General features: G+C 42.1%; 1 protein-coding gene across 1 annotated transcript; it reads right to left on the reverse strand.

Moving 5' to 3' along the window:
- Window positions 1-3,304: 3,304 nt before the first annotated feature.
- On the reverse strand, window positions 3,305-11,719 carry LOC144741146 (lysine-specific demethylase 4A-like). The gene is given in 26 exon segments (XM_078623772.1): window positions 3,305-3,442; window positions 3,531-3,623; window positions 3,840-3,959; window positions 4,149-4,319; window positions 4,829-4,993; window positions 4,996-5,022; window positions 5,168-5,276; window positions 5,496-5,573; window positions 5,965-6,049; window positions 6,330-6,540; window positions 6,702-6,877; window positions 7,089-7,203; window positions 7,355-7,462; window positions 8,245-8,720; window positions 9,054-9,183; window positions 9,185-9,218; window positions 9,467-9,693; window positions 9,889-10,026; window positions 10,139-10,242; window positions 10,328-10,377; window positions 10,475-10,668; window positions 10,966-11,009; window positions 11,012-11,079; window positions 11,205-11,379; window positions 11,574-11,692; window positions 11,694-11,719. Coding segments are annotated over 26 exon segments (3,381 nt in total).
- Window positions 11,720-12,360: the final 641 nt, after the last annotated feature.

Genomic DNA, 12,360 nt, shown 5'->3' on the forward strand with positions numbered 1-12,360 from the left:
GTGTGTGTATGTGTTGATGCTACTGTCAGTGTTTCATGGTCTCTAATACAGATCTTGTTCAGTATTAATATTTCTGCAGCTCGTGCATCAGGACTAAAAAGTAAACAGATCACTGACCACAAATACATTTGTCATCAAATTCCACTGAGTTTTAATTCTACTAAAGCTGGAGACAAAGTCAGCTTTATGCCTTAAATCCTTGTTTTCTTTTATCACCTCCGTGACAATGAAGAAAAGCTAATGTCCCAGTTAATACCTCTGCCGTGTGTTTACTTGTTTCAATATGAGGACATTTGAGTTTGTTGTGGTGCAAACGTGCATTTTGATGTTAGCAGGTGTTGATGCAACAATCATTGTCTGATTTCCTTCCTTCCTTTGTTCCCTTTTGCAAGTGATCATGTCAAATGTCCAGGAAGTGGACAATAGGAATATGTTATCTTAGATACAGGGTGGTGTATTTCAAAAAGAAGTCATGTGATTGCACATGCAAATTGCGTCTTCTTTCAAGAAATGATCCCAAAAAAGTAGTAAATGTTCTCTTTGAGGCGGCCTTCAGGGTGCGCAGCAGCTTTTGGTTTCAAGAGACCCTAACTGCAGTTTTAGTGTTGATTTTGTACTTTCCAAAGTTAGAGCATGAAGAAAGGTATTTCAGCAGTCAGCATCATCTATTATTTTTAGATTAATTTATTGATTCTTTCCCCTAACATATTTAAATAAGAAATATAACAGTATTATTTATTTAAAGAGATATGTATCTTCATTTACAGCCTCTTGATTTAATATATTTACAGATGCCCCCAAATCAAAAAATAGCAAAAAGGTTTTATTAATGCAAGGAGAACGTGGCCGATTTAATGATTTTGAATGCAGTATATTCCCAAAGTTAAGTGTTTTGATGCCGTGCACAAAGAAAATAATCGGAAAACATTTCACTGATGCTTCATATGTTCTATATTTACCATCTCCCGCCTGCACCACTTTTTTTCAGAGTATATATGTCTGTGGTCATTTACATCTGCATAATTATGCTAAAATACTCAGAACTTTGCACTGACAGACACTAAAGTTTATAAATGTACATATACTTGTATCCGTTAGAAAGGGCAGGTCTCAAAGGGACATGGAGTCAGTCTCTTCTAAATTAAGTTTGTATATAAGCAGCTGTGTTGTCGTCGTCCACAGCCGACCCCCTGGAAGCACTGTGGACATCTCATAAGGTCGCTCTTACCTCTGATAAGGAAAAGTCCGCCCTGTAGGGGACAATATGTTTTTTTTCCACACTGTTAAATAGGCGTACATGAAAACTGTGGTCACTGTTCATTTGTGGTGCATCTTACAAATGCAGTGTGTTCATGTAGAGACACTGGAGCTCAGCTTCGTGCCCAGATTCATTCTGACCGTCTCCACAGTGACTCCTCACTGTTGTCGTCTTTTAAAGCAGTGCCTTAGTACTACGTGCTCGTATTTGCTCTGTAGAGAAGCCATTTCATGTAAACCTTCAGTTTCACATACACAGATTTATCAGCAAATATTATGTCCGGTATTGTTCTTTTGGCAAGTTATCGTGAAGGACATCTTTGTTTCAGGAGCACTGTGGATATGGTTGGTAGGGTCTTTGAAATCTTGTCTGTTGAATCTGACAGCAGACATTTTCTTATCACGTTGTCTGGAAGAAGAGGCAGGAGTGTCGTCACGGCCAGCTCTTCATTCAATATCCGCTCCACCAGTCGTACAATCACAGCGACTGCAGCAAGGTGCTACGTTTTCATCCTGAATTGTTGAATATGCTTTAAGACATGTTTGGTTTTGTTACATAGGTTTGTCTGTGTGTGTGTTTAAATAATAAAAAAAACACTAGGAGAAAAATGAAACATGCCAAAAGAACTTGTTTGAGGCACAGCTTTACAATACTTGTGATTTCTGTGAGTAGATGCAAATAAATCTTATTTTGAGTGTATTTAATCATTTCTGATGTTTTTTTTTTTGACTGATGTTAATTTTGACCTAAAACATCCTAATTTTACTTTTGTTCATGTGAATAGTTTAATGCTTTAACACACTTTCGTGATTCGCAATTATCGACAGTCACAAGTTATACAGTCGTTTTTCTTTTACCAAACTTTACTCAAAGCACTGATGTTTACAAAGGGTGTACACATTTGATGGTACCTCTGATAGCAATGCAAATTAAACCAGATCAAAAACAGTGGACTTAGAAGGGCGGCGCTAGACATAATATGCACACTACATCCCCAGGAGACGCCTCCGTTCTTCTCTAGACTGACTCAAAGGAAAGGAAACTAAGCTTGAGAAGGATTCCCTCACTATGGGATAGTTGATCTGGCACTGATCTATGGCCTTACTACACCTCTACAGCCAGCTTTCAGAGCAAAAACAAACATATGAAAAAGCCTCATCTTGGAGGCCATGTGTCTGATACATTTTCAATGGAGTAAGTGCATCTTGCTTTGAGACAGGAATGACCCAGATTAGCATTCACACCATCTAAACCTGAAGGGCAAAAAATGAAAACCAGCCTGAAAAATAGAACAGGGTGTCTGAAAAGCTATCAATATAATAAATATAAATACATCTGAGGTTTTCTACAGGGCATGACAAAATAGCTTTGTTCTCACCTTAATGCACTCGCATAAATAAGTGTAATCACATTAATTACAAGTCACCCTATGGCCCTTTCAAATGTAAGGCTGGGGCCCTGAACTCTTGACTCGCTTTTCTTTTATTTTCACAGTAGACACGCTGACACACGTCGGTGCAGGTGAGCGATGGAGAGGACGTTCTCCACATGATCCAAATACACAAAAATACAATCTGATGGCGATCTGTGAAAAAACAGGCCGAATCGTATGGGGGAAGAGGCGACAGTGAGCTTCAGATGGAATCTAAAATCTAAAAGTTGTCGTCGACAGCTGGGCTATGCCTCCTTTTATCCAAGAAATATTTAACATGAAAACACATCAACTGTAAAGCTGCAGGACAAAGGATGCATCTTGATAGTCAAACCCTTTGTTGTAATAATCCACTGATGGCTTTGTCCCCAAAAAAAGTTGAAAAAAGTTGAAAATTGAAAAAAAAAAATTAGAAACATAATCTAGATGGTGGCGAACAAAGGTTTAAGGAAATCAATGCACACTAATGTCATTTCAAATCCCAGCCGTAATTTATAAATATGTAGCCTGACAGGCTGTGGAAGCAAAATAACAATGGGGGGGGGGGGGGCGGTCCTCTCAGCAGTAGCTGGAGAAGGGGAAACCAGGACCAGGACAGGCAGGAGACACGGACATCACTCCATGATGGCGCGATAGATGACGGGCTCGATGTAGTCCTCTCTGTATCGGGAGTTGATGACCCGCTGGCGCTTGGAGTTCTTTTTCACGTCGTTCTGCGCGAAGAGTTCAAAACGCATGTCTGACGCCACCGACTGTGGAGACGGAGAGATCAAACATCTGTCACTGACGTCGCTGACTAAAACAAGCATGAATCAAAGCAGCGGGGTTTCTGTCTGGTACCATTCGAGACTTGACCCGTTTGGGAAGATCTTCATTGAGAGCGTAGATGTCTTCTCTCTTGACACTTATCTGGGATCCATCTTCAAATTCCACCTGTGATTGTAAGTGAAAGTGAAACCATTAACATACAAACTGTGTCGTCTGAAAACCAGTCACTGGTTCAGAAATTCAACTCAAACCACGGAGTACAATTGAAAGCAGTTGTCATCTGAATACAAACACACTCCTAGTGGAGGTCAGTAGAGGTTTGGTTTGGACACGTCTCTAGGACACCACATTCATGTCTGGGAGGTGTAGGAGTTGACTTACGAGGTACATGGGGATGGAGTGTGACGATACAAACTTGGCCCCATACAGTAACCCATCTGTCCAACGCACTTGAACAGCAGCACCTTCAGCAGGGGGGCCGAGTTGGACGCAGTCCCGATTCTATAGGAGAACAAACACAAATTGGTTACATGCACTGAGAGAGGGAGATATACAGTGTATAAAGTATTCACCAGTTATTCGATCTAGAACTGAAATGGGAAATTCTCAAATTGTATGATCAGTGACTCTTTTTCTCCCAGAGAAATTGAAACAACGCAGTGAATGACGATGAAAATCAAGTCTTATAACCTCGATGTCCTCTGGGAAAAGGTTGTCGCTGTATGAGCCGTCATCAAAGATGACCTCGTAGAAGGTGGCTGTGGTCAGCTCCACCACCTCGCTCTGGTAGTATCGTCCGTTTCTATATTTGCAGATCACCCTCTGGCCCACCGACAGCTGCTGCATGGAATCCTTGTTGCGCTGTGGAACAGAAGCGTATCACTCTTTAAAGCTCAGCGAGAGTCATCAAGTGCTCAGCTTGAATAAGTTAACCAAAGACAGATGATCAGAGGTGGAGCTGCATGCTGCAGACTGTAAAAGGTGTGTTCAGGACATACAAAGTGACTCGGGTCACTCGCTGTACATTATTGCAACGGAGCCTCAAATACCATCAAGGCAAGGCAGGGCAACTCTATGTGCTGCACGTTTAAAAAGGTGAAGACGAAATAAAACAATCAAAATTCTAAAATGCCTTCAAAGAGCTCATCATAAGCACTTGAGAACCGAAATGATTTCACATGTGTCGGTAGTTTGTTCCATCTGTGTGCAGATGACAGCCTAATGCTGCTTCACCCTGTTCAGTCTGAACTCGGGGCTCGACTATCTGACCTGAGTCCACAGAGCTCAGAGCTCGGCTGGACTTCACCTATCGGTCACCTGTCACGTCACTGATGTACTCTGGTAGCAGAAGGCAGGAGGAGCTGCCGTACCTCAGGGATGACGGGGGCTCTGTGCCGGTGGCAGGTGATGAAGACGATGAATGGCCAGTCATCCGGGTGCATGAGGATGCCGGCGGCCTGAGCACACGTGGGGTGAAATGCTGTGGAGCAGCGGCCATGGGAGCACTGAACGCAGCAGGCCCGTCACTTCCTTCTTCATTCCGTTTCCTGCAGTACACACACTTCTACCAAGGACAGGCACAAGTGTTAGGAGAAACACAGGTAGGGAACAAGGTGGAGGGGGGGGGCAGAGAAAAGAAACTAAGGGAGTGAAGTACATGAACAGTAACATCATTTTAAAAGTAAACACTTGAACCAGACTTAACTTACCAGTTTGAACCGCGGCAGTGGGATCGCAGACAGGTCAATGGGCCGTCGCTCAGTGATGTTGATAAAACGGGCTTCCAGCACAGTGATGGCACAAAGCACATGAACCCACCTGAGGTAAAGACAAACGTGGTGACAACAGTCAACAGACAGACAACATCTGGAAATTATTAGCCACTAATGCTGTAACATTCCCATCCAGTGGGAAAGCTACACAGCTGTAAAACAGCTGTAAGAAGCGACTGCAACGTAACATCATCAAGACACAGGCACACAATCTTTCAAGAGATTGACACGTCAGTCGTACAGCTCAGACATGTTGGCTGCTTACTTGTCATTGTTTGCTCTCTGCAGAGCTCCACCTCTGAGGGAACACAGACAGCAATCCTGAGGAGGCATCAAACCATGTCTGTTACTTGTAACAACAGTTAACTTTCCTTTCATTTCTAAATATGGATGTACAGACTCATGTATATGTGTGTGTGTGTGTGTTTCAGAAAGGAAAATACCTGTAGAAAATGTAACACTAGATTTTAATATGTGCAATAAAATCTTCATTATGTAAATAACTCATTCAGTTTATGAATTTAATGTGCAGACAAACACCCAGACACAGAATCAGTATCAAATTAAAGCGCACCGTGTCACCCCCTGCTGGATCAAGGTATTCATTTGTACAAAAGTACAAAGTTTTTAAATCATTTTTTGCTACAAAATTAAGAGAAATATATTCTTCAACCAATGGCTCACAGAACAAAACACTCTCAATAGATAAAAAATGAGATAAAGGAAGTTACAACAAACCCTCTGTGGTGGCATCAGCCTCACAGCGTGCACACAGCCAGTTGTCGAGCTCTGCTTCATCCCCAGAAACACCATAGCAACCTGAGCAGGAGAGACAGACACATCATCTTCACAGAGCTCTCAGACAAAATGAGGTTCAATCCCTAAAGCAAATCTGTGTGGATGTTATATAACAGAACTCAATGTTTTGTTTCAACATGAAGGAAGATTCTTTCGATCTTCGACAGGAAGCATCCTGTCATGCTGAAAAAAACAATTCATTTTTAACATGCCATGAGCAGTGAAGTGCCACTGAGCTTGAAATACTCAAGTGTCCAATGCATCCACTTCATGAACAGCAGATAACAGGACAGGGTCTTACTGGCATGTACACGGACGCAGCACTGAGAGCAGCTGACCAGCCGGCTGGTGCCATCCTCCCCTACTTGTGGGTTGGACAGCTGACCTTCACCACCATCACTGGTCTTGCTGGTTTGGGTATTGAAACACATTTCGGGGATGAGTGGTTTGGACCACTGGCGTCCATGACGGTTCACCAGTGTCACACTGGGATTACCACTCCTGGAGTCAGACTGAAGACGGAGAGATTCACACGCAGTAGTTAATGCGCCATTTTCAGATATTTTCTACTTAAGAAATTAAAACAGAACTTATGAAGTTTCTGTTGTGTGTTTGATGTCACACCAAATGTCAAACTGATGTTCAAACTTCCACGTCTCTAATCATTTCTCACCTGATGGTGCGTGTGGAAGAGCAGACAGATGGAGCAGTAAGGAGCCTGCTCGCCCATTCTCTTGTTGTACTCCTGCTCCTTCTGGAGGTTATAGGGCCGACACTGCCACAGCTGGGTTAGAGGCTTTGCCCACTCCTCTTTCTCCTCCTGCTCGACCTCCACGTCCACATACGCCTCTATTGATCAAGTATTAAAAATAGGAAAAAATAGAAGATCACACCAACTAAATGCGACAACAAAAGGTGAAAATGGCAGAACATCTGAAGTCTACTTCGGGACATCAGTACATATTTTTTTTTTATCATTTCGTCATTTTATAATGTATTATTTGGGTCTGTAATAAAGATAATTAAACAAGCTAATCTATCTACACAGTAAATCGTGTACCATCATCACTTTGGGCGTCTCTGAAGAGTGGATGATGACGGGGAAGTTTGGGGAGCTGTGCTTGCTGCTGTTGCTTCTTTACCACAGACTTGCAGTAGGACTGTTCTTCTGACACCTGCTGGAGCGAGGAAAAGAAAGCAATTGAACAGAGTCCACTTAGCTATGAGCCCTTGTGATGCATACTGACGGCTCTGCACCGGTGTCCACACATGTCCAGATAAACATGATCCTACATGAGAACCTGGTTCCATCTCATGACTACTTACGTAATGACTCTGAGCCATCACCGTCACCTCATCGAGCATTGGCTTCTTGACAGGAACGGTGTCTTTCAAGATGACAATGCTGCTATCCACAAGCGGACATTGGTTTGTCTGTGGTTTGAACAGCACGAATAATATTGAACCTTCACGGCTGATTTTTCAAAGAAAACCTGATCAACTTAACTGCCAAGCATCACAGTTATTTGATTAGTAAAGCGAAGCTTGGGACAAAACATCAGACCAGTACAGAGCCACCACAAACTACAGTCACGCCTCTTGCTGATTTTGCTGTGTCATCAGCGTTAACAGTAACATCCTACTATTTACATCTAATTTAAAGTGTGTCAAACGCATATTTTTTTTTCATCTTGAAACCTACATTCGATGCGTAATTCAACCAAAGAAGGTTTTATTTAGGTCATTGATGTTAATACATGTTATTACACAGATTTCAACTTTTATTACATGAAAATGACATCGGAAAATATCCCTGAGCCTCTACTATTTGTTCCTTTTGTTTTAGTACACTCTGACATGTGTTCTTAAGTTGTATTATATTGTGTTCTTAAATGACTGAATTCTGCACTATTAACAGTGAAAAAGTGATTCCTTTTTTCATCTATTTTTCTGCACATCCTCAACAAGTTTCTTTAAGTGTGGGCTACGAGCAATGTCTTCTCTCTTTGAGCCCCCCCTTCAGTAAGGTCAGGTAGTACATGTCTCTGTACAAGAAGCAGTACAAGGAGAGTTTGAGGTCAATCAGTGCACAGCGCATGCAATATTAAACTTTGCACAAGCTGAAACATGCATGTGTCACTAGACTGACACTGCCACTGACTCACTGACTGATCAGAAACGTCTTTGATACGATGGCTGGTCTATTCAAAACATACCTTCCGTTTGTTGTTCTTGGGAGACTCCACTGAGTTCATCTGTATGGGTTGAATCTGAGTGGGAGGCGTCCTGCTGATAGGATCAGCATCAGGCCACTGTTCGACAACCTGAGATTGAACGGGCATCGGAAGTGCGACTTTGTCCTTTTCTTGATTCTTCTCAACAAGACTTTGTGCATCAGATTCACTGACAGCGACTTCAGTAACAACAATTTTGGATTCTGGCAGCGACTCGTTTTTTTCACTGCCTGGTGCCCGAGACACGGACTGGACCCGTTTGTCTGACAGTGTCGGGGCTTTGAGCTGGAGATGACGGGGTTGATGCTCTCGGGCGTAGCTGTGGACCTGGAGCTGCGTATGAGGCTGATGCTTTTCAAGAGTGTAGTTGTGCACCAGCAGAGTATCTTTTGGACTTAAAGTCCTATGGAAGAGCAAGCTGGCTACCCCCATTTTACGAGCCGGCTGCCCTGTAGCTTCTGTCCAGGTCGGCGTCATCGAGCGATCACCGTTTCTGGGCTGTGACTGACATGATATTGCAGGTGCACGTGTCTTTGTATAGTGAGGGGGGCGGCCGACATCACTGTTACTTAAGCCCCTGTGAAATGGATCCGTTAACGTGAGCTTGGTGGGCGTGACAACCAACTTCGGTGGGCCTGTAAATAAAATCACATGTGTTAACCGATCCAGGGGTCCATCTACTGATGCACTCAAATCTTATAAATCAATTTTTGTACTTCTACAAGTTACTTCTTGCAGCCCTACTCTCAACATGTTTTAGCACAGGTACAGAAACAGTCCGGTCACGTTACCTTTATTCCTCTTGCCATCATGTGATGTAGTACGTGGCGGTAAAAGACTTAGCCTGGGACGTTTCCCGTACTGCTCCATTCCCTCATCTTCCTCCTTAGGAACAACTTCCTCAGGCACCTGCAGACACACCCCTGTGTCTCTTGGTCTCAATCCTTTGTGTAGAGCTGAGGAGTCACCACATTCAGACTTTAACAAAGGATGTCATACAGTTGAGAAGGGAAGTGTTCCACTTGAGCTCGAGCTGTTACATGTGATAAATTAACTGTCCCTTCCAATACCTTATACAACATTAAAACTTCTGAAGCATCACGACTGCCTTTACTAAATGATTATCCTATTTTAGCTCATGGCTTGAAAAATACCCTTTAGACATTAAATAACTCTACAAATGCACATGCAGTGTTTGACCCACCTCTTTCGCTCTCCGTCCTCCCCACAGCTCTCCAAAGTACAACTGGTGCTACCGCTGGTGATGTCATTGAAGGAGTCCCCTAGGAATTCCTTGGCCTCTGGGGTAGGCCGTGAGTGGTTAATGGGGACAACATCCCGCCCAGCTAGCCACTGTTCATAGCGATCTGGCTGGAATTTCTTCACAAATACATCCATGGAGATCTTTACCATGTCCTTACGACATGAGCACTGAAGGAGGACAGACGTAAAAAGGCATAAAAAGAATGATATGCAATGATGCTGCATGTAACATGTCGTACGTAACATGCATGTCTTTGCTCCTACATTTTAAATGTATAAATTGATTTCATTTACACGTGTAGAATAAGCTGATTATAGTCTGCTGTAGAATGTGTCATTGTGCTGAACATGAATTTTTCTCACCAAAACCGCTTGTTTGCCGTATTCAATCCATCTCTCAGTGGCAAAGTTGGTTGATTCTGCACAGTTAAAACCGTGGTTGAACCCAGCATGATAGGCGTAGGGGAACGTTACCATGAACTCACCAGCCTCCTGAGTAATCTTAAGGACATAAAAACAATGATATGAGAATACGCTATTTGAATGTATAGTTAAATTAAATGAAAAATTTGCTTCTATAATGTTGCAGTAACATCCCACGACAACACCATACCTTTTCAAACGGGATCCCATATTTCTTCAGTATCGAGGGGGAGATGAGAGTCATCTTATGCCTCAAAAAGGCCTCACAATTTTTAGCACTGTTAGGAAAAAAACCTAAAAAAAAAAAACATGAGACAGAAGTAGGTGACATACTGATACTCCATGTTCGTGGATCGCTCATTGTCCAGTGGTCTCCTACCTTTAGCAAGACGTTCCAATCTTTTTCCGTGCTCTGGCGGAACACAGTACCTGTACACATTTACATGAAAGGTGGAATTCATTACTAATTGTACATGCGTTAAAGAATATTGAATGCGTCTGATCAGAAAATTGGTTTTCTTTTTACCATGATTTGGGCTCTCCAAAGTGTAAATAATTGATACTGTAGAGATCCATGTCCTCAGTGTGCCATGCAAAGGTAGTCTTCCACATGCCAAAATACAAGTAGGGTGTGTTTACACCCTCGATGGTGATGCCACTTTCACATTCCACAGTATCCAAAATTGTGTCCAGATGACAGATGTTCCACTCTTTGACATCCTGTGGGAGTACATAAAATATCAAACGTAAATGATAAGTTCAGTGTATGAGGCTGAAGCGTTTGGACACGTCTGCCTTCTGCACAGTGTACTTACACACTGTACGTACAACATAGTAACTTAAAACTGAGAATTGATTAATAGATATCAAATAACTACTTATATGTAATGGAATTACCACAATAAAGCCTATCACAACTGAATTTTCACTTGGACCATGGTGCAAATAATGTGACAGACTCCAAACAGAAAAAGTGTCAATGGAGGAATATCAGAGAGCAACATCACGTCCACTCACGGAGTCATAGAGGGTCCCATTGACATCTGCCCCATATATTGGAGATTGAATGTCACATTTTTCCAGTACTTTCTTTCCAATTCCTCAAAGTCATCATAGTGAGGGCTACAGAACCTATTAAGAGGCATGAACAGAATATTAAAAAAGATGCACAAATACACTTTCAGCATCAGAAGGACAAAACGACCACAAGTATCACAAATTTCACAACCTAGTCATATTGTTTCTGCACTTCTTACTTGTCACTGTTGGCAGTCTTGCGGAACTCTTTCACAGACATGGGCTTCTTCTGAATGTTGTACTGGGTGAAAAGGCCTGACTGGCCCGTCACCACTTGCTGAATGGGTGCAGGTATCATCAAATTGTCTATATCATCATAGGATCTTCTAGGCTTCCACTCCTTTGTGGGACAATCTGAGTCAAAAAAAGTTGGTGAGTTACTCTCCTTTATGTTGTTGTTGGGCTTTTTATAGAGAAGTAGCATTTCTTTCTGTGATGGTAGTGTGTTATCAACATATGCATGGAAGAATTTAAAATAACAACTGACAGTCTTTTGCATACAAATGGGTGTTGGTAAGGCCTATTATGTGATAATGTTGTATTAGTACTTACTTTGGCCAGGCCTGCTTTGTGTGCTCCTTGGGACTCCATATATGCAATGTAGCGGGAAAAGTTCTTGAATTCCTCAGTAGTAGGGTAAAATGTCATGATCCCCTTGGAACCCATGGTTTTGGGAAAGTATGTCTGACGCCATCCCAAAACACGACGTCAGCTCCTGCAGATTAGAAATCAAATAAAATGTAATTGTATGTCTGTTACACAAATTTATGTCTAAATTACACAAAAACTAAGAGGGGAAATTTAATATGGAAAGAAACTATTTGATTTTGGGACAGATATATTGTATATGGCAATTTAGTATTATTTATATTATATTATAGAATGTGGTGATGGATTATGTTGTCTATGGACATCTCTCAGCAGAATTACATAGAACTACCTCACTCTTGTTTGGAATTCTCCACTAGGCTCTCTGTAAAAGCATTCATAGCACCTCCCTCCAGTTATTCAAGTTTAAGGCAACACTGCCAAATCACTCTCTGGACACACAAGCACAGTTTTACTAGAGAAGTCTGCTGCACATTGCGTGTTGACTAGAGCAGACCACATTCAGTTCACATGGAAGCTGACATATTGGACAGATGTTCTTATTCTCCCTACTCCTGTGTGAATTTAGCTGAAATCACACCTGAGCCTTTGCTGCGTATAATGACATAATCGACAGCTTTAGAAAGGAATTTCCTTAAAGTGACTACCGGTCAACAGGTCGTGTCACTGCCAAACGTGCCACATTTCAATGATTATTCGTTTCTAAGAAAACGTCATCCGACGTTC

The sequence above is a fragment of the Lampetra planeri genome, unplaced genomic scaffold, assembly GCF_965212315.1.
Source record: "Lampetra planeri unplaced genomic scaffold, kcLamPlan1.2.h2 scaffold_436, whole genome shotgun sequence".
Classification (NCBI taxonomy): domain Eukaryota; kingdom Metazoa; phylum Chordata; class Hyperoartia; order Petromyzontiformes; family Petromyzontidae; genus Lampetra; species Lampetra planeri.